This window comes from Mus musculus, chromosome 2 (assembly GCF_000001635.26).
Source record: "Mus musculus strain C57BL/6J chromosome 2, GRCm38.p6 C57BL/6J".
Taxonomy (NCBI): Eukaryota; Metazoa; Chordata; class Mammalia; order Rodentia; family Muridae; genus Mus; species Mus musculus.
Genome location: NC_000068.7, coordinates 91,403,743 through 91,423,946, shown reverse-complemented (window position 1 = coordinate 91,423,946; position 20,204 = coordinate 91,403,743). Strand labels below are relative to the sequence as shown.

Genomic DNA, 20,204 nt, shown 5'->3' with positions numbered 1-20,204 from the left:
TACCTATCATAAAATTGTTGCTAATATTAAGTAAAATAATGCATTAGAATAATCAGTACATTGTCTGGCATATTGATCAAAGAATTGAATAGGGGCTCAAAAATGCATTAGAATAATCAGTACATTGTCTGGCATATTGATCAAAGAATTGAATAGGGGCTCAAAAATGGTAGGTGTTATTTGTAATATAGTAGACTAAGTGTCTGACTGGAAGATATTTATCTGGTATTATTAAAGTGGTATGATCCCACTCTCTTCCAGTCTATTTTTTTCCCCATTCCCCTAGCCCTCAAGTTGAGAATACTTTGATTTTAACTACTATGAAAACACTCCCCTGACTTTTAGTCCCTGGAGCTAGGGAGGAGAACCACCAGGATTTGCTTCTAAGTAGAGGCTCTTTCCTTTTTGCTATCAAAGGGTGGGGGAGGATACTGGATTCTTGTATTAGCCTTAGGTGCAGGTAAGTCATCAAAACCCACAGAGCCCGAGGAAGGAAGAGTTTTGTAAGATCAGTGTTAAGTGGGTTGAAGAAAGGGAGGGAACACAGCAGCCGTAGAAATATTAGTCAATCTGTATTTTTCTTCTCAGTTTAATATACTTATTTATGATGATTAATATTTTGAAAACAGAACTAGAATTTGACATAGATTATTTCACAGCTTTATTCTCAAGACCACCTTACAAAGATCTTTACTTCTTTTTTCTGTTTGTCTTTACTATAGAACTAAATTACACAACTTTGTACACTTGATAAAGCCTAAATCAACTATATATTAAGTAACTATTCAAAATTAAGCTACAAAAGACAGTCACTCAAATGCAGGTCCTTCTAACATTAGTGTACTTTTACACTAGGCTCAGAGGCACATGTCTTTAATCCCAGAAGACAGAGGTAGGCAGATCTCTATGAGTTTTAGGCCGGCCTAGTCTACATAGTGATTCCAGACTAGCCTCCTGTTTTAAAAAAGACAAATAAACAACAAATCTATCTATCTATCTATCTATCTATCTATCTCTAAGTCCATGTTTTTAAAAAAATTAAATTATTAACATATGTTAATTGTACAAATTAATGGTTTTACTGTGACTTTTTTATACATGTATACATAATGCATTGATCATATTCATACTCTGTTCTTCTACCCTCTGTGTGCCACTCCCTTTTGACCCTCTTCCTAGTCCCTAATAGACTCTTTGATACTTTGTTTTTCTGAATTGAGCTTATTTTTAAAAAATATTTATTTATTTATTATATATCAGTACACTGTAGTTGTCTTCAGCCACACCAGAAGATGGCATCAGATCTCATTACAGATGGTTGTGAGCTACCATGTGGTTGCTGGGAATTGAACTCAGGACCTCTGGAAGAGCAGTCAGTGCTCTTAACCGCTGAGCCATCTCTCCAGCCCCCCAATTTGAGCTTATTTTGACAAGCCTCTGATTAATTCACACATTTCCTAGTCAACAACAAATGCAGGTTGTGTGTACACCTAATGATAAGTATATCTGATAAGTTCTTGTTGTTTCCCATGGTTAAGGATGTACACCTGTAACAGCACTGACATTTCCATGGTCCCTAACCTTTTCCAGTGATGTTTTAAAATTAAATCTGAATTTTCTTTAAAATCAAATCATCCGTTTCCTGAAATACATTTTGACCATGCACAGATGGGAGAGGACAGAATATGTAGAGGAAACAGCTTGCAAGAAAGAGTGGAGCTGAAGCTCTTATTACTGAAAACAAGAATGGAAGGTGGGGCTGACCGCTAGTCAGGTCTCAGTAGGTCTGCTCTGCACTCATTGCTTTCGCCTGTTAGGACCATAGCTCAGTTATGGCCAACGAACTTTGTCTCTCTGTTCTAGTCCACTCCCCCAGGGCAGAAATAACACCTTGATTTACATGGCCTCGAATTGGGATTGAGAGAACTTTTTGTTTTTTTAATCTCTTCCATTTTCTTTCTTTTCTTTCTATTTGCAGCTCAGAGACATGTCCTCACGTACATGGAGGATGCAGTGTGCCAGCTGCTGGAGAACAGGGAGGATATTAGCCAGTATGGCATTGCCCGGTTCTTCACTGACTAGTGAGTACATGAATGCTTTGCTAATTGGGCAGGCACAAAGGAGGTATTTGGAAGCCGGCAGGATACAGGAATGTGGTGGTTTGAATAGGTTTGGCCCCCATAGATTCATGTGTTTGAATTCTTGGCCCACAGAGAGTCGCACTACTTGGGGGTATGGCCTTATAGAAGAGGTGTGGCTTTGTTGGAGGAAGTATGCATTATGGGGATGGGCTTTAAGGTCTCCTATGCAGAAGCTCTGCCCAGTGTGCAATCCAATCTCTGCTTGGCTGTCTTCTGATAAAGATGTAGAACTCTCAATTCCTCCAGCAGCATGTCTGCCTGCACACTCACTGTCTTGCTTCCCACTGTGATGATATGGACTAAACCTCTGAAACTGTAAGCCAGCCCTAATTAAATGTTAGTTTGGTCATGGTTTCTACACAGCAATAAAATGAAGTTGGTACCAGGAATGGAGTATTTCTGTGATAGGCCTGACAATGCTTTTGTTTGGAGGAATGTGGATTTTGGGACTTTGAATTAGGAAAGTAGTGGAATGTTTTAAGTGGAGCTTAATAGGTGACACTAATAAAAGCATGGAAGACAGTGGTGCTGAGGGTGATTTAAACTGTGGGAGCCTGGCTCAGGGGGTTTCAGAGGAGAAGAATTTTAGTATGTTGCCTAGAGAGCTTTCTTGTGATATTTTGGTGAAGAATATCTTCACCAAAATATTTGTCTGCTTTTTGCCCCTATATGAAGAGTCTGCCTGAGGCTAAAGTGAGAGAGTTATACTACTTGTACTGACAAATCTTAAAACAGCCTAGCATAGACTCTGTCCTGTGGTTCACTCTTATGAAGAGCATTTTGATCAAATGTAGCAAGCTGAGAAAGGAAAATACAAAATGTATGGTTCAAGGGTTAAAGGGTTACCAAGAAGTGGAATGTAACCAATCCTGTGCTCAAGGAGATAAACAGATTAAGGATATTAATTGGAATTAAGGGAATGGTGACCTAAGAGTAAGATCCCACCCAGCTAAGCTTCTATTTTGTGAAAAAGATGTTCCTCAATGGACATTGCCACCTATTCTAAATAAACAATGTGTTTACATGTTAGGCATTATTATACCCTGGTTATTTTCTTTTTCTTTAAATATTATTTATTTATTTTTCTTTATATGAGTATACTGTAGCTATTTTCAGACACACACCAGTATATCAGATTCCATTACAGATGGTTGTGAGCCCCTATGTGGTTGCTGGTAATTGAACCTAGGACCTCTGGAAGAGCAGTCAGTATTCTTAACTGCTGAGCCATCTCTCCAGCCCTGACATGGTTATTTTCATTTGAACATAAGGAGATATGATTGTGTGTCAAGTTGACAAGGTGTATTGACTGGCTTTGTATGTCAACTTGACACAAGCTGGAGTTATCATAGAGAAAGGAGCCTCAGTTGAGGAAATGGCTCCATGAGATCCAGCTGTAGGGCATTTTCTCAATTAGTGATCAATGAGAGAGGGCTAAACCCATTGTGGGTGGTACCATCCCTAGACTGGTAGTCATGAGTTCTATAAGAAAGCAGTGACTTGAGGTGCCAGAGTGGATTGGTTCTCCAGGAGAAACCTCCTGCTGCTTCTTAGAGGAGAAGGGAAAGGGCCATGTGAGGGGAGACTGGGAGGGGGGAGTGGCTGTGATCTGTCTACAGGTTCCTGCCCTGCTTGGGTTCCTGTCCTGACTTTCTCCAATGATAGATTGTGATCTGGAAGTGTAAGCCAAATAAACCCTTTCCTTTCCAACTTGCTTTTTGGTCATGGCATTTCATCGTAGCAATAAAAGCCTGACTAAGACAATAGACAATAGATTAGGCCAGTGGTGATGGTGTAGTAGTGACGGATCTTGGTTGAGAGCTGCTCAGCATGTGTAGGAGCAGGAGCATGCCTTTGGTGCAGCTCCTTTGTGTGCCTCAAGAGTGGTCAAGACTAGTCAGTCAGTTTTTGATCCATTAGGTGCATTTCTTTAGTTTCCTTGTAACTTTTGTTTGTTGGTTTTCCCTCTGAAGGTTAACAATCTGTTTTTAAATTTTATGTGTATGAGTGTTTTGTCTACATGACTATTTGTGCACCATGTGCCGTGCCTGGTGCACATGGAGACCAGAAAGTGTCAAACTTCGTAGAACTGGAATTACAGATGGTTGTGAGTCACCAGGTGATGCTAGGAATTGACCCAGGGTCCTCTGCAGTGGTGGCTGGTGTTCTTAATCCCAGACCCTGCTTGCTCACTGGCCCCATCCCACTTAGGATTTAACTCCTGCTGTATTCACAGCACTCACTCTGGTTTCTTTTATTTGGTGATGGTGTTCGTGACTACTTTTTCTCTCGGACTTGATTTGGATGCTGTGCCTGTGCACTTTTCTTTTTACAGGGTGTTGCACTAATTGCTTAATGACTATATATTCTTGAAAGGTCATATTTCGGGCTGGTGAGATGGCTCAGTGGGTAAGAGCACCCGACTGCTCTTCCGAAGGTCCGAAGTTCAAATCCCAGCAACCACATGGTGGCTTACAACCATCTGTAATGAGATCTGATGCCCTCTTCTGGTGCGTCTGAAGACACCTACAGTGTACTTACATATAATAAATAAATAAATAAATCTTAAAAAAAAAAAAAAAGAAAGGTCATATTTCATTGTAAGGGACACACTGCGTGTTTGAAAGGGAACATGATTACCATTTTGAGAATATCACCATACAGCTTTTAAGCTAATCGGTTTAAAACACTTTAATATTCATGGAAGTTTATGCTAGAGAAACACAGGCAGGGTTAATTTTATTGGTTATTTTATATTTATTAGTATTATTACTAATATGTCCTTTTTCTTGTGTTTTTGGGACATTCTAAGAAAGGGGGAGTTAACCTTTGACAGCTTCCATCTTCCTCAAATATAAAGGTGTTTTTTTTTTTTTCCTACTCTCAGGTCTCCAGAGGCTCTTTGGACATCAGACAGCTGTTCTAATGGCCTAAACAATGTGGGTTGTTATTAAAGGAATATTTGACCCTCCCTAGCTTTTTTGTTGTGTTAGAGTTTTCAGAAATAAAATTGATGAAATATAGATTTTCTTTTTTCTTCTTTCTTATCTCTCTCTCTTTCTCTTTCTCTCTCTCCCTTTCTCTCTCTCTCCCCGCCCCTTCTCTCTTTGTATGGTACTGTGGATGGAACCTGGTGTCTTGGTTATGTTAAACAAGCATTCTACCATTGAACCACTTTCCCAGCCTTAAAATCCAGATGTTTTTATGCACTGGGATTTTAAGTTTCCAGGGGATAAACAAGTTTCTTGGGGAGAGAGCTAGTCTCCTCACACAGTCTTCTACAGGATGCTGAAGTAGAAACAGGGCACTTACTTGTTCTCATGGTGTGGGTTGAATTGACCAAGGTGGGCAGTGGATAAAGCCTGAGATTGCATAGCCATGTTTGCCCTTACCGCCCTGACAAGGTTCGAGTTTCTAGGCCATTTAATCTGTACCAGCTTTTTGGCAGCTCTTTGCCAAGTGAAATACGAGTCACCTGGGCAGTGTTCTTCCTGGGCTTCTTTCATTCATCGCCACCCCCATTTCCTTTATATCTTTCCACTGTTCGGCAGGAGTCTTGTGGCTAGGCATCATTTCTTTTCATCTTTGTTTTTCCAGCATTGGTGTGGTGTGCACTAGTTGTAAAGATGTTGGCAAGAGTGTTAGTAGACATGTCTTGAATTGGTAACAATCTACATTTTATGCTCTGGCATACTTGTTTACTACTCTTATTCTTGATCCTCTTACACTGTTTCCTCTCCAACCCCCACCTACTGTTGATTTCAGGGAGTAAAGCTCTATAGTCTCTTCAAAAATTGCTTCTTTGGTATTTCAAAATCAGACTTCACTCGCCTATGTAAATGACACTGAACTCTAGAGAGCCAGTATGCTGTTGGCTCTTGGTAGGTTTTGAGGTTTTATTTATTTATTTAAGATTTATTTATTTATTTTATGTATGTGAGTACACTGTAGCTATACAGATGGTTGTGAACCTTCATGTGGTTGTTGGAAATTGAATTTTTTGGACCTCTGCTTGCTACGGTTGGCCCCGCTCACTCTGGTCAACTCTGCTCGCTCAGTCCCTGCTTGCTTGGGCCCAAAGATTTATTTATTATTATACATAAGTAGCTGACTTCAGATGTACCAGAAGAGGGCGTCAGATCTCATTATGGGTTGTTGTAAGCCACCATGTGGTTGTTGGGATTTGAACTCAGGACCTTTGGAAGAGCAGTCAGTGCTCTTACCTGCTGAGCCATTTCACCAGCCCTTGTTTGATTTTAATTAATCTACTAATACACTGTTTTAAAAGAACTCAAGATTTTTTCATAATATTGATGGAAACCTAGTTGCCAATCAAGCTGTTTCTTTTTCTCAGAAAACTAAAATTTATATGAGGTATGTGAACAGCACATACACAACACTTGTACAACTCTGGCTCAAGGTAAGTTATTTTGATATGTGAAAAGTGACCCAGCATTAAAGCAGTGAAGACATTAAAAAAAAAAAAAAAGACTTAAAGCTCTATACCCAAATGGGAAGTAATAGCCGTGGTATTTGGAGGACACCCAAATGATGGGAGCTGAGGTTTGTGAATGTGATTTATCTAGTGCCAATGCCCATGTTCAGGGTCAGGTTCATAGTGATTCGTAAGAGAAGATCCCCACTGTATGGAGAAGCTGTTCTCTTCTGGCTAACCTGAGCAGACTTCTGAACACCAGGCTGAAATCGCCTCCCAGTCCATATGGTTAAGCAAAGCTTAATGTACTTGGCACTAATAATGATGACAACAGTATGCAGTTTTTAAACTTGACTGTGCCTCCTCTGCTGCGGTCTTTGAAGTAGGCATCATTATTACCCCTATTTTATTGATGGAGGCTCCTCAGTTTAAACGTCAAAGAGCTTCAAGTTCAAAAGCTACTCGTTGTCAGAGTTAAGAAATGAAGCGTCACCTGCAGTGTCACAAAGTCTGCTGCTTTCTCCTGCCTTTAGTCAGCGTTCCTGCTTAATGTTACAGGAAGCCTTTACATTAAAATTTTTTTTAAGTCTCCTATTGTTTGGACAACTCTTAAATTCTCCCTGAGAGCTATATCATCCAAGCTTATCATGTAGCCTTGTCTGGGAGCTGATGGCCTTTGGGCAGATCAATGAGAGCCGTCTTTAAATAACAGTAAGCAGGGCTTTGTAAAAAGCTCATAATCATGGATCCCTCCATCCCGTCGAGTCCAGGCCTCTCCTTACATTGAGCGTTGGGCGTTTCTCAGAGGCTTTTCTGCTGATTTGACCTCTCACCTGTAATGTCTCTTTGGTTGTTTATGTTTGCAAGCTAGTCCCTAAGTGAAAGGTCTCAAATGAGGGGATCAAGAAGGACACTGGGATAGATTGTTGGGGACATGGGTTTCTTAAAAAGAGTTAACTCCATGGACCCACAGACAGATAGACAACAGCATAGCAGGGGTTCTGAGGAGAGGCCATCAGGGCCCTCACGGCAGAAGTGTTCTTACACCTTTCTCAAGATGGTGTGGTCTTACAGCATAAGCCTGTAGCCCAGTTCTCTGATACCCAGGCAGGAAGCAGGGAATTGGTTGGGGAACAGGATGTGTAGCTACCAGTACTCCCTTTGATGAATACTCATTTCCCCAGGTGAGAGATTTTGGCACCTGGAAGTCTGTTAGCTAGGGACTCAGGACGTTGTATCACAAGGATGCCCTGTTGGTCTCTGTGAATGTGAAGGGCTGCTGAGTGTGTTGTGGCCTGAGCTGCAGCTAGATTCTATCACTTTATTCTTACAGTATACATCCTAGCAAATTTTAATATACTGTAAAACAGTGGCTGGCCAGTACCGTGTCTGTGTCTCTAAGACTGAGCACTAGAGAACTTGAAAGCAAGAAGTTAGCCCCAGAGGATCTACCTCTGTGCTGTGTGTAATGTCTACCTTTAAATGTTGTCTTCTAAACAGGGAGGTGAAGGGAATTCATATTTGAGGGGCTTCTATAAGAATGGACCAGGTCTGGGGGCTGGTGAGATGGCTCAGCGGGTAAGTACACTGACTATTCTACCAAAGGTCCTGAGTTCAAATCCCAGCAACCTCATGGTGGCTCACAACCATCCGTAATGAGAGCTGATGCCCTCTTCTGGTACATTTGAAGTCAGCTACAGTGTACTTATGTATAGTAATAAATAAATCTTAAAAAAAAAAAAAGATACCAGTCTTTAAAAAAGAATGGACCAGGTCAGCACTGGGCCAGCGTCTCTGACGGTATGTATCCAAGAAAATGGGGTGAAGTCGCCCTGACTTAGAGACCGCAGGTTTCTAGTGTGGCCAGGTTCTTGTGGGAAGGGTAACAGGAGAACCGTGGCTTTTTAAGACATTGGAAAATAATGATGAGAGAAAGAAAGAAAAAAGGCTGGAATTTGAGAATGGCTATGAGGATTGGGGACCATTTCTCACAGCTAATTGATAGTTACAGCCCTGTGGCACCAGGGAGCTTGACCTCTGCATCCTAATATAGAAAAGAGCAATGCTGTGGTCTTGGTCCCTGGGCCAGAGGTCTTTTTGTCTTTGTGTTCGTTTTCATTTTCGATGCAGTTTACATGCTGACTGCTTTGGTTTCAAAGAGAAGTACATAGACTTCTTCATTGGTAGAAGTAATTATAAAGTCCTTTTTAGATTTATTTTTACTTTAATGTATGAATGCTTTGCCTGCATGTATGTGTGTACTGTGTGTGTTCCTGGTACCTGCAGTAGTCAGAGGAGGACACTGGATCCCCTGGAACAAGAATTCTAGATGTTTGTGAGCCACCGTGTGGGTACTGGGAAGAGAATCCAGATCCCGGGCAGAAGCAACAAGTGTTCTGCGCTGCTGAGCCATCTCTCTCACCAGCCCTGATAGAGCTTTATTTTAAGGATAAAATCATAAACCAGTATTTACTTCAATACCCACTTTATCTAAGTTTTTCCAAAATAGGGTCTTGGTCTCATGTAGTCCAAACTAGCCTTGAACTCGCTATGTAACCAACTGTGACCTTGCACTTTTATTTTAAAAAATGTTTACTTATTTTATTATTTTATGTGCAAGAGTATTTTGTCAGCATGTATGCCTGTGGCCCACATGCATGCTTGCATGAGAAGAGTATCAGATCCCCCTGGGACTGAAGTTATGGATGGTAGTGAGCCATCATGCGGGTACTAGGAATTGAACTTGGGTTCTCTGCAAGAGCTATAAGTAGTCTTAACCACCAAGCCCAACCTTGAACTTCTGATTCTCCTTCCTCCACCTGAGTTCTGGGATCACAGGCATGTGTGCTGCCTAGGGTTACTCTGTATGCTAGATAAACACTTTACCAACTGAGCTACATCACGCTACAGACAGCCCCTCAGTAGCTGTGTTCGAGTACTTGCGTGTGCTTCTGTGTTCAGACACAGTGTGAACAAGTTGATGCTGTAAGAGCTGTGTCTGGTGAACACTTTGTGCTAAACACTGTTCTCAGCATACACCGTCATTAATTTCCATACACTTATGAGGTAGGATACCAGTATTAGTCCATTTCACACATTTGGGAATTCAGACACATAAAAGTCACATTCTGAAGGTTATACAGCTGGTAAGTATAATGAGATAAATAACAAGAGGTAACCAGGGTTATATGATTTATAGGATGCCTTCAAGACTCTTGGAGGAGAAGACATTGAGAGCATCAGGAGACAAGAACATATTTCACAGGCTGTCCCCCTTTCCTTTGTCTGCCTTGATTACCTTCTCTGCCTGTGTATGGAAAGATCATGTTGTTTTACTCTATGTGCTACTGTGTTCTTGGCAGTGGCTCTCAGGGAACATGCCAAAGTGCATGCCCTTGTGACTTAATGTCTTAACAAAGGGTGGCTCTGCAGACAGTGGCCTTCCTCATGCCTTGTTCAGATTCGATAAGAAAAGTAATAAAGCAGTCAGAAAAATAATTTGTGTTGTCCTTCATGTAGTATAAGTATGGAAATGGGAGGCTTTACCTATCAGGTTTTAGGAAAGGAACAACAATTTCATTCTAAGGCATAGTAATTATCAGAGTTCATTTGAGAAGTTGAATGCTTCTTTGGATTACTATCATAAAAAGTTTCAGCATCAAATTCCTTCTCTATTGTCCTGAATTAGAATAAACCCATGAAATGTGAATCTTATTAATTTACTCATAGAAGAAAAAAGTCCCAGTAGCACATATTCATAAATCACTGACTATATAATTCTAATGAAACAGCCCTTGGATTAAAAAATACAGAACACGGGCTGGTGAGCACTCACTGCTCTCGAAGAGGACCTGGGTCCAGGTCCCTGCATCCTCATAGCAGCTCACAACAGACAACTCACAACTGGCTGTTTCTCCAGTCCAACAGGACCCAACTCCCATTCTGAGCCTCTGTGGGCACCGCTGGGCACCATACACATGACATAATAAACACAGATTGTTTCTTCTTTTATACAGTAGGTACTCCCAAGGCCTATGAACAGTCTAGAATAATCAGGGCAAAGACGTTTCTAAAGTTGTCAGAGTGTTCAGACATACTCACCATCTCCCCTGTAAGTGCTGCTGCTTTGATTTGTCCTGTGCCCATGGCAGCAGAGGGACAGAGAACTGGGGCCCAGGAAACACAGCAGAGGCTTCTAAGCTCATGGCTTTGCATCAAGGATGTGTGTAAGACTTCCCTGGGCCATTTCTGCCCCATGTTTTTTCTACTTATTGTTGTTAAATTAAGTCAAAATGTGGTGTGGTGAAGCAAAAGTGACTGCCAGCCAGCCCCCTCCTGCCTTTCTCCACAGTTCAGCTCTTAGCTAGACTTGACTCATTGTAACAGAAAATTACCCATTTCTCATTGTCAACAACTGGATTCTCAGAGACTCACAATTGCCAGGAATAGATTTTGCCTTCAGTTAAAGCAGCACTGTCCTGTTACTGGCCCAGACACTTCTGCTAAACTGCCATTTGTGAAATGCAGAGAGATTTCTGGTTCTTTTCTGTATTAGGAGAGGTTTGCTAGGACAGACACACTCCAAGGAGCCATGGCAGGCAGTTGAGTCACCAGAATCTATTTGATGCTGAAAGAGCCGGAGTCACTGAGGATACAAGAACTGCCATTTGTGTAAAGTCTTTCTTCTTCAGGCCCTTCATGTCACCATCCCAGGAAACCGTCCAGCAAGCAGCACTTGACCTGGTGACCCAGGAAGTGATTTCACAGCCTACTGGTCCTCTAACTCATTGAGAATGCAGAGTCAAAGGTTAGAGAAGTAGTAACTGGTCTCGCTTCCTCTGTCAAGGAACACATGATTACCTCCCCCCATTTCCCAAGTCAAGAGGAACTCAGCGGTTAGGAAACCAGGAAGAGGAAATGAAGGCTGAAGGCCTCCTAAGGCCCACCAATAACAGTTCTGTTTTCATGGGAACGGCTTCTTTGTTTCTGGTCTAGCCTGCCATTTGCTGCTTCTGCCTTGTTATTTCTTAGAAAGTAATAATCTCCGGCTTCTTCCTCTTTGAACCTGAAGTGGTCTCAAGGTCGAGGACCCGGGTCACCTCCTGTTTTATAATAGTTCTTCCTCACCCTACACTTTGTGTACTTTTGAGACCCAAACAGCTGATGATTTGCCACATGCCTGTTAGCCACTTAGTGTCAGCCACTCGATTGCTCATTCAGATAACTGTCTAACAGAGCTTCTGTCTCACTGGATAATGCACTCAATTGTATTTTTTCTGTGCATTGTTGTGTCTGTACGAGGGTGTTAGAACTCTGGAGCTGAAGTTACAGACAGTTGTGAGCTGCCATGTGGGTCCTGGAATTGAACCTGGGTCCTCTGGAAGAGCAGACAGTGCTCTTAATTGTGGAGCCATCTCTCCAGCTTTCTCCTCTTTTTTTTTCCTTTTTCTCTTTTCTTTTCTTTCCTTCTCTTTCTCCTTCCCTCTCTCCCTCCCTTCGTCTTTGTTCTTCACTCATCTTCAACATCTACACTCAACTTCCTCTGCCTCTTAAGATTAAAAACTGTCAAGGTGTAATGGGAGAGCTGAGGTCCAGCCTTCTGGTTTGTGCTCTTCACTCTGGCTGGGCTGTGTTCAGGGTAATGGAAAGCAGACCTTCTCTCCTGAGGTCCTTGCTCCTCATGCTGGCAGTCAGACTCCAGCCTCTGAGCAGTTGGAATGTACTGAGAAACCACAGAGCCCAGAGAGAGCATTATGCAGGCAGTTCCACACAGGGGGAATCTATTTACACCACACAAGTTGCCGTTTACATGCGTGGATAATTGTTTATCTGCACACTCTCATACTTCACCTACTATGTAATACACATGCCCTGTCAAGAGGGTTTAACTAAGAACTGTTATCTCCAGATTGCCCTGAACATCCAGGGGATACTATGGGAATTTTGATGAAAAATCACCTTTTAAAGAGAGTGGTTTTTTTTAGTTCAATGTGATGTTTAGAATTTTAAACCATACAAGTCTGATCCCCAAACTACTCTGTTTCTTGCATATTTTCCTGACTAAATGTTTTTCTTCATTCCTTTGCCATACAGTAAGTATTGTGACAAAGCATCATGTATCAGTAGGAATTTGCCTGTAAAGAACTGTACTTTGGCTGAGGATAACGTTTACAGAGGAGCAGACAGCGGGAGCACGTGATCAGATCTTCTGCAATAGCATTAAGTTATATAGACAGTAGGCTAAGAGTTGAGAACAAGGAGAATGAATAGTTAAATAAGAGCAGTTAAGTAACAACACGGGGAGCTTTTCTTCATTGGGAAAGACAAATAGAATTTGCATAGGGGGAAAACGGGCTTTTAATATGGCCTGAAAGCACAGTAGCATAATGGTTAAGAATAGAGACTTTGATCTTTGTTTGAGGGCCTGCCAGTGTGTTTCGGGCAGGGTGCTTAGCTTTTTCTGTAAAACAGTGAGATTCATACATAAAAATATGTTCAATGCCAGGCAGTGGTGGCGCACGCCTTTAACTCCAGCACTTGTGAGGCAGAGGCAGGTGGATTTCTGAGTTCGAGGCCAGCCTGGTCTACAAAGTGAGTTCCAGGACAGCCAGAACCTGTCTTGAAAAAAAAAAAACCGAAAAAAAAATGTTCATTACCAAATTGTTGGAAGGAAAGATTAAATTAGATAATGGATGTGAAGGGCTTGTTGTTCAGCTTAAGGTCTAATGAGTGTTGCATAAGCTCTGGTCCATCACTGCTGACACTACTTCTCACGCAGCCACTGAGTAAGGTACCTGTACCTTACCCAGTGTTGTAGATGCTAGGGATGTAGCAGTGAACAAATCAGGAGGAATCCCAATCCTCGTGAAGATTCTGTTCTGAAATTGTCGTTTTTAATTCTTTTAGCTTTATTTTATGTGTTTTGCCTTATACATGTTCATACTTGGTGCCTGACATTGTCAGAGGATCGCTTTGGACCCCTAGAACTGGAGTAGGGATGCTTGGGACCTCCGAGTAGTTGCTGGGAACAGGATCTGCATCCTCGAAAGAGCAGCCATGTACTTTTAACCACTAAGCCATCTCAGCAGCTCCTGAGTATTGTTTTGATCCCACCTGTTTTTTATGTGTATATAATAATGTTAGAGTTATAAAAATGTGAAACTATTTGAGCTGATCTCATCCCTCCATTCAGCTGCATCAGTGATCCATCTTCCGGAAGCAGGATGAAGCTGTCAGTGTCAGTAACTTCCTAGTGGGAGGTTCAGGCTCTGCTGCAGCCTGGGGTGGCAAACGTTCCTAGTGTGAGTGGTGCCCTGGGTGGATCAGCAGCGATGCAAAGCAGCCCATCCACCCTAGTCCTGGTGGGGCTCTCATGTTTCTGATGGGCAGTTTCTGCTTACTATAAAGTACAGGTAGACACAGTTTTCTCTATTTCTGTTGAGGGCTGCACCTTAACATTTGCCTCTTAGAGCAAACGTTGGTTTTTTTGTTTTGTTTTTAATATCTACCTATGTTTCAGGTATCGCTTCTTAGTCTTTGGGTTTTGGCAGTTTTGACATTCTTTGAATAGTTTGATTTTAAAAGTATATTTAAGGGGACTGGAGAGATGGCTCAGCAGTTAAGAACACCAACTGCTTTTCCAGAAGTCCTGAGTTCAAATCCCAGCAACCACATTATGGCTCACAACCATCTGTAATGGGATCCTATGCCCTCTTCTGGTGTGTCTGAAGACAGCTACAGTGTGTGTGTGTGTGTATAATATACACATAAATATATATAAAATAAATATATATACACATAAAAATATATATAATAAATAAAATCTTTAAAAAAAAGAAAAGTTAAGTATGTTTAAACAGTTTGTTGTTTAGTGCCTCTTAAACCTATAGCTTGGTGTCTTACATTTTATTTACATTTATTTGTTTTGTATGTATGTATGTGAACTCCCTCATTGTCACATGTTCCACACTGCATGAATGAAGGTCAGAGGACAAGTTGAAGGAGTCATTTTCTCCTTTTACCATGAGAATTCTGCAGCTTGAACTCAGGTCATCAGGCCTGGGAGCAGACACCTTGCCCACTGAGTCATCTTGCTAGCCACAGTTTGATTATTTAATTGTTTTGTTTTATTTTTAAATCAGTTTTGGTAAATTTTCAATTAAGAGCTATTCAGATATACTTCTGTTTTTCTCTTTATTCTTACTTTTTGGGGATTCCAATTATATAAATGTTAGACCTCCTCAGAGTATCTGTGTCTTCTGTACTTTCTTTTTGCATTTTCCTTCATTTTGTCTTTTAGGTTTTATTTCACATATTTTATATTCTAGTTCATCAATTGTTTCCTTATTTGTGTCTAAATGCTATTATGCCCACCTACCAAGTTCTTAATTATGTTATTGAGTTCTTCAGTAATTTCCACTTAGGCTAGGGGATGACGGTGGCTCTTGTTTGGAATCCTGCCATTCAGGAATCTGAGACAGGAGGATTTCAAAGCCCACCTAGGCCCAGTATTGAGACAATTTCAAGACCTCATTTTCTTTTCCTATTTTGTACTTTTCATTGCTAGTTTCTTTCTTTATTCTTGCTTTTTAATTTGCTCAGCCCAGTAAAGCGTGGGTGTTATAGAATCCATATCTGGATTTGCTGTGGCTTATTTATTTTATCTCTAGTATATCTTTTTAAATTCTATTGTTTTACTTTGTAGTCTACTTTTCCCTTTAGTTGAGTGATACTCATTGGGTATGAAAAGAACTGTAGAGACAATGGCATTGAATGTTTGTTATCTTCCTCAGAAGATTTCCATCTGCTTTGGCAGATCCCTGGGTGCTAGCACTCCTGGCTTACCTCAGTCCCATCAGGTGCTGGAATGATTTGAAGCTAAGCAAAATTGTCCAGGAGAGGTGGTTTCTAAATAGCTCTCTGGAGAGCAGAAGAGCAGTATGGCTTTACTGGCATCCGTCCTCCAGCCTCAGTGCATCCTGGACCCCACTGCTTTGCCCTCCAAAATTAAAAATCATCTGAAAACTCAGAAACTTAAACTTTAATTTAAAAGTATTAAGTACAGAGTATATCAGCTGCACCCTCAACAACTAGCAGAGGCTCCTGGCACTATCAAAGGACATAGTGATACAAGTTGTGAGTGACAGCAGCATGTGTGATATTGTGAGAAGTTTAATAGAGTTGTAACATGATAGGAGCTGAGATTTCTACCGTTGACAAAGTCACAAGTACAACAAGAATCTGTGTTTACAATCAAAGTTAAAGGAACTGGTATATCTCAACTAGAAGGTAGTAAAAATGTAGAAAATTTTACCTTTTCAAGCTTGTGAAGTTCTTGAATTCAACCCATGAATCTGTCTTTGGAAGCCCTGCCCATGGGGATAAACGGCCACAAATGCATGGCTCACTTCTCTGGATTTGACTCTTTCATAACCTGGCCTTGTCATTTTTCATTGTCTTGAAAACAGCCCTCTGACAACGTCAAACATGCTAAACAGAGTCCCCAATGGAGGAGCTAGACAAAGGACCCAAGGAGCTAAAGGGGTTTGAAACCCCAGAGGAGGAACAACAATATGAACCAACCAGTACCCCCAGAACTCCCAGGGAGTAAACCACCAACCAAAGAGTACATAAGAAGGGACCCATGGCTCTAGCTGCATATGTAGCAGAGGATGGCCTTGTCATCAATGAGAGGAGAGGCCCTTGGTCCTGTGAAGGCTCAATGCCCTAGTGTAGGGGAATGCCAGGACAGGGAAGCAGGAGTGGTGGGTTGGTAAGCTGGGGGAGCGGGGGGGGGGGGTGGGTGGGATCAGGGATTTTCGGAGGGGAAACAAGGAAAGGGGATAACATTTGAAATGTAAATAAAGAAAATATCTAATGAAAAAAAAAGTAGAAGGGAGACCAGGACAGGATGGGATGGCAGATGGGGGAACTAGAGAGGGTAATGAGGGAGGAAGAGAGACAATATTTTGGAATCTAGATTTAAAATACACACATACACACACACACACACACACACACAAAACATGAAAGCAAAGGGGGCTATTTAGAGACAAGGGGAGCAGTTTGGGGGAAGGTAGGATGGATGAGTAAGGTACAGTGGATATATGTGTATTAAAACATGAAATGTTTTATTTTGTATATTAACTGTGCTGGCTAGTTTTATGTCAACTTGATATGTATATATGTGTGTGTGTATATATGTGTATATATATATGTATATGTGTATATATATATATATATGTGTGTGTGTGTGTGTATGTATATGTGTATACACACAACACACACACACACACACACACACACACACACACATATCCATATCCTGAGAGGAGGGAACTTTGACTGAGAAAATGCTTTCATAAGATCAGGCTATAGGCAAGCCTGTAGAACATTTGGTAACTAGTCCAGCTATTGTGGGTGGGGACACCTCTGGGCTGGTGGTCCTGGGTTCTATATGAAATCAGGTTGAGGGCTGGAGAGGTGGCTCAGCAGTTAAGAGCACTGACTGCTCTTCCAGAGGTCCTGAGTTCAATTCCCAGCAACCACATGGTGCCTCACAGACATCTGTAGTGGGATCCAATGCATTCTTCTGGTGTGTGTCTGAAGACAGCTACAGTGTACTCATAGAAATAAAAATAAATCTTTAAAAAGAAAAAAAAGAAAAGAAATCAGGTTGAGCAAGCCACAAGGAGCAAGCCACTAAGCAGCACCCCTCCATGGCCTCTCATCAGCCCCTGCCTCCAGGCTCCTGCCCTGGTGAGTTTCTGTTCTGACTTCCTGGGTTGGTAAGCAGTGGTGATGAAGCATAAGCCAAACCAAACCCTTTCTGCCTGCCCCAGGTAGCTTTGGGCATGGCGCTTCATCACAGAATAGTAACCCTGACTAGGACAGTAGCTTAAAAGGTTAATACAAATGTGGGGGAGAAGAACCATCTGCTTTTAATGATTTACTGACTCTTTCTTGGCCAGGAGGGTTAGTTTGAATTACCTAGTCTATCTTTACTGGAAGAAGAATTCCGTTAGAGTTTGCATCTTAGTGGAATATAATTATATTAGCAGAAATAGGAACTATTCATTATAAGGGTTATTAAGGAGTCTAATTTGATTTATGAAGGACTAGTACAAGCTGAAAAGCAAAAGACAGGAAGTACATGATTACAATATGGATAAGGCCAGTTGGTGAAAGGTTCATTTATATTGGAGGGAAAAAAAAAACAATGATAAAAGCCAGTATCGTATAAATGCCAAGAAATAAACTTCCCGTCTGGTCTTCTCTTCATTTTTTAAAATTGGTAGCTATGTGGTAAGCCTACACTGACTGTCAGACACCGTGCCAGGCATGGACATCAAGGAACCCTCTGTTGTATAAAGATGCTGGAGATATAAAATCCAATTCAAGTAGAGGGTCAGAGGTTCTGGAGTGCTAAATAAATGTATCCCAGAAACAATGAATTGTACAGAGCTAGAAAGTGATCCATAGGGGAATGACGATTATCTCAGGACTGAGAGAGAATGCACAGAATATCAGACAAGGAAAAGCATCTCCTTCCCTCCCTCCCTCCCTCCGCTCCCTCCCCCTCTTTTTCTGATATGATCATGTACAGTCCAGGCTGATCTTCAGCTCACTGAGGATGGGCTTCTGACCCTTCTTCCTCCACTTCCTCCACAAGTGCTGGGCATCGAGAGTGTTGGCTGCCTCCCCAGCCTAGACCCAAGGTCTTAGTGACAATAATTGTTATTATCACATTTATTTATTGACAGGGAGGGTGTGTGCCACAACACAAACGTGGTGACCAGAGGACAGACTTGCCGTCATCTATTCTTTCCCTTCACTGTGTGCATCCCAGGGCTTGAATTCAGCTTATCAGGCTTAGCAGCAAGCATCTGTACTCAATAAACCATCTCACCTTCCCCAACATTTAGATTTTGACTGCTGAACAGAAGCAAGAGTTGGAGCTAAGAGGATGGAGATCACATTAGGTATGAGATTTCCTCAAGAGCAGGTCTGGCTTTCCGCCTCCAGTCCTTTTCCTTTTTTCTTTTTTGTTTCTTTGTTTTGTTTGAGAGAGAGTCAGGTAGCCCATTGTGGCCCTGAGGATGACCTTGAACTCCTGACCTTCTTGCCTCCACCTTCCATTGCTTGCAACTAAGACGCCTGACTGTTGCCATCATTGTTAGTTGCTGTAGTAAAGGGTTTTTGTTTGTTTGTTTGTTGCTTGTTAGTACTGGGATTAAAGGCCTGCATCGCCATGCCTGGCTCATTCATTTGTGACTCTTTTAGGAGTTTATTAGTTAGCGTATGAAACTGAATCCTCACACACTTTTTGTAGTAACACCTTTCATTTTGTTGGGGAAAGGAAGAAGGGCGACAAGTTATTGCTCTTATATCCGTATAATGTTTGGAGTTTGATTGCTGGCTAATGCCTTCCCTAGTAAAATTCTGTCTTCTCTCAGGCTTCATGTGAGTCCTAGGAAAGTCTTGAGAATTGCCAACAAAGATATACTATTAAGTGTCAGAAGTTTTACATCTTCAGGAAAAGGCATCTGATTCCCTTAGATGAGATTCTACCCACTTAATGGTTGCTAGAGTGCTGGTAAAAGTCCATCTCCACAAAGCCTCATAATACAATATTGAAATATTTGTGATAAAGGAGAAATTAATAAACAAAGCTCCTGGTGGTAGCAGGAGTGAAGCTGTAGCTTATTTTAGAAATTTGAACCATTTATCAGTTACAGTTTTTACCCAAATAGGCATTTTTTAAAGTTTGTCACGTTGATTTTGTAAAACAAACAAAAACAACCCCCTACCCCCCAAAAAACCCTAGCTTGTGAATGATCAATGGCTTATTTAAACTGTCTTGTTACGTTTTCCTTATGAGATGGTAGACATTGCAGAGAAGAGGTCTGTGTGGATAGAGAGGTAAATGGAGGGAAGAGAAGAACTGGAGTATTTAGATCAAGGAGGACATTTAGAAATGTTGGTTTCTTACTCTCCCGTGCTGGTTTTTGAACATCAAGAGAAATTCATGGGGTTCAGGCAGAAGCGGTGAGAAGGCCCCTGCTATAGTTAGTGTCCAGGGCAGTGGGCAGCTGGTCTGAGGTGTAGGCTCCTCCAGAGATTAGCGCTGTTCTTGCGTTTCTTCAGAGCGTGAGGAGGGGAGACTGCATGCTGGTTCCCAGGGGCAGAAGCTTAAACATAGCCTCGGCCATCCTCACTGGGTTCCTTCTGTTTTCTCTAAGAATTGTGTGTTTCTGGTTTGCTTTTTTTACGACAGAGTCTCTCTCTGAGGGCCAGGCTGGCCTTGCACTCAAAGTAGTTCTCCTGTCTCCACTTCCTGACTGCTTGGATTATAGGTATAAACTACCACATTCAGACCACTGAACTATATATACATCACGAGTCCCACAACCTGGGCACAGTATGAGATTCAAAAAAAAGTGTGTAGCTTTTAGCTAAGTGCAGTAGTGTGGTGCATTTTTTCTAATCCCAGAGGCTAAGAAGGAGGCTAAATTTGAGGATAGCCTGGGCTATGTACGGGGTTTCAGTATAGAGACCCTACCTAAAATAAGTAAGTATGGAAGGAAAGAAAGGAAGGAAGCCATGATGATTATAAGACTTGTTGACAG

The 20,204-nt window shown here is 41.6% G+C and overlaps 1 protein-coding gene across 3 annotated transcripts in view; it reads left to right on the top strand.

Moving 5' to 3' along the window:
- The window catches only part of 1110051M20Rik (RIKEN cDNA 1110051M20 gene), a 171,475-nt gene that overhangs the window by 20,768 nt on the left and 130,503 nt on the right, over nucleotides 1-20,204 (top strand). For all 3 annotated transcript variants that reach the window (NM_001311144.1, NM_175123.5, XM_011239456.2), the window contains exon 2: nucleotides 1,979-2,081. In NM_001311144.1, coding sequence (NP_001298073.1) covers nucleotides 1,979-2,081 — 103 coding nt within the window. The remainder of the gene's footprint in view (nucleotides 1-1,978; nucleotides 2,082-20,204) is intronic.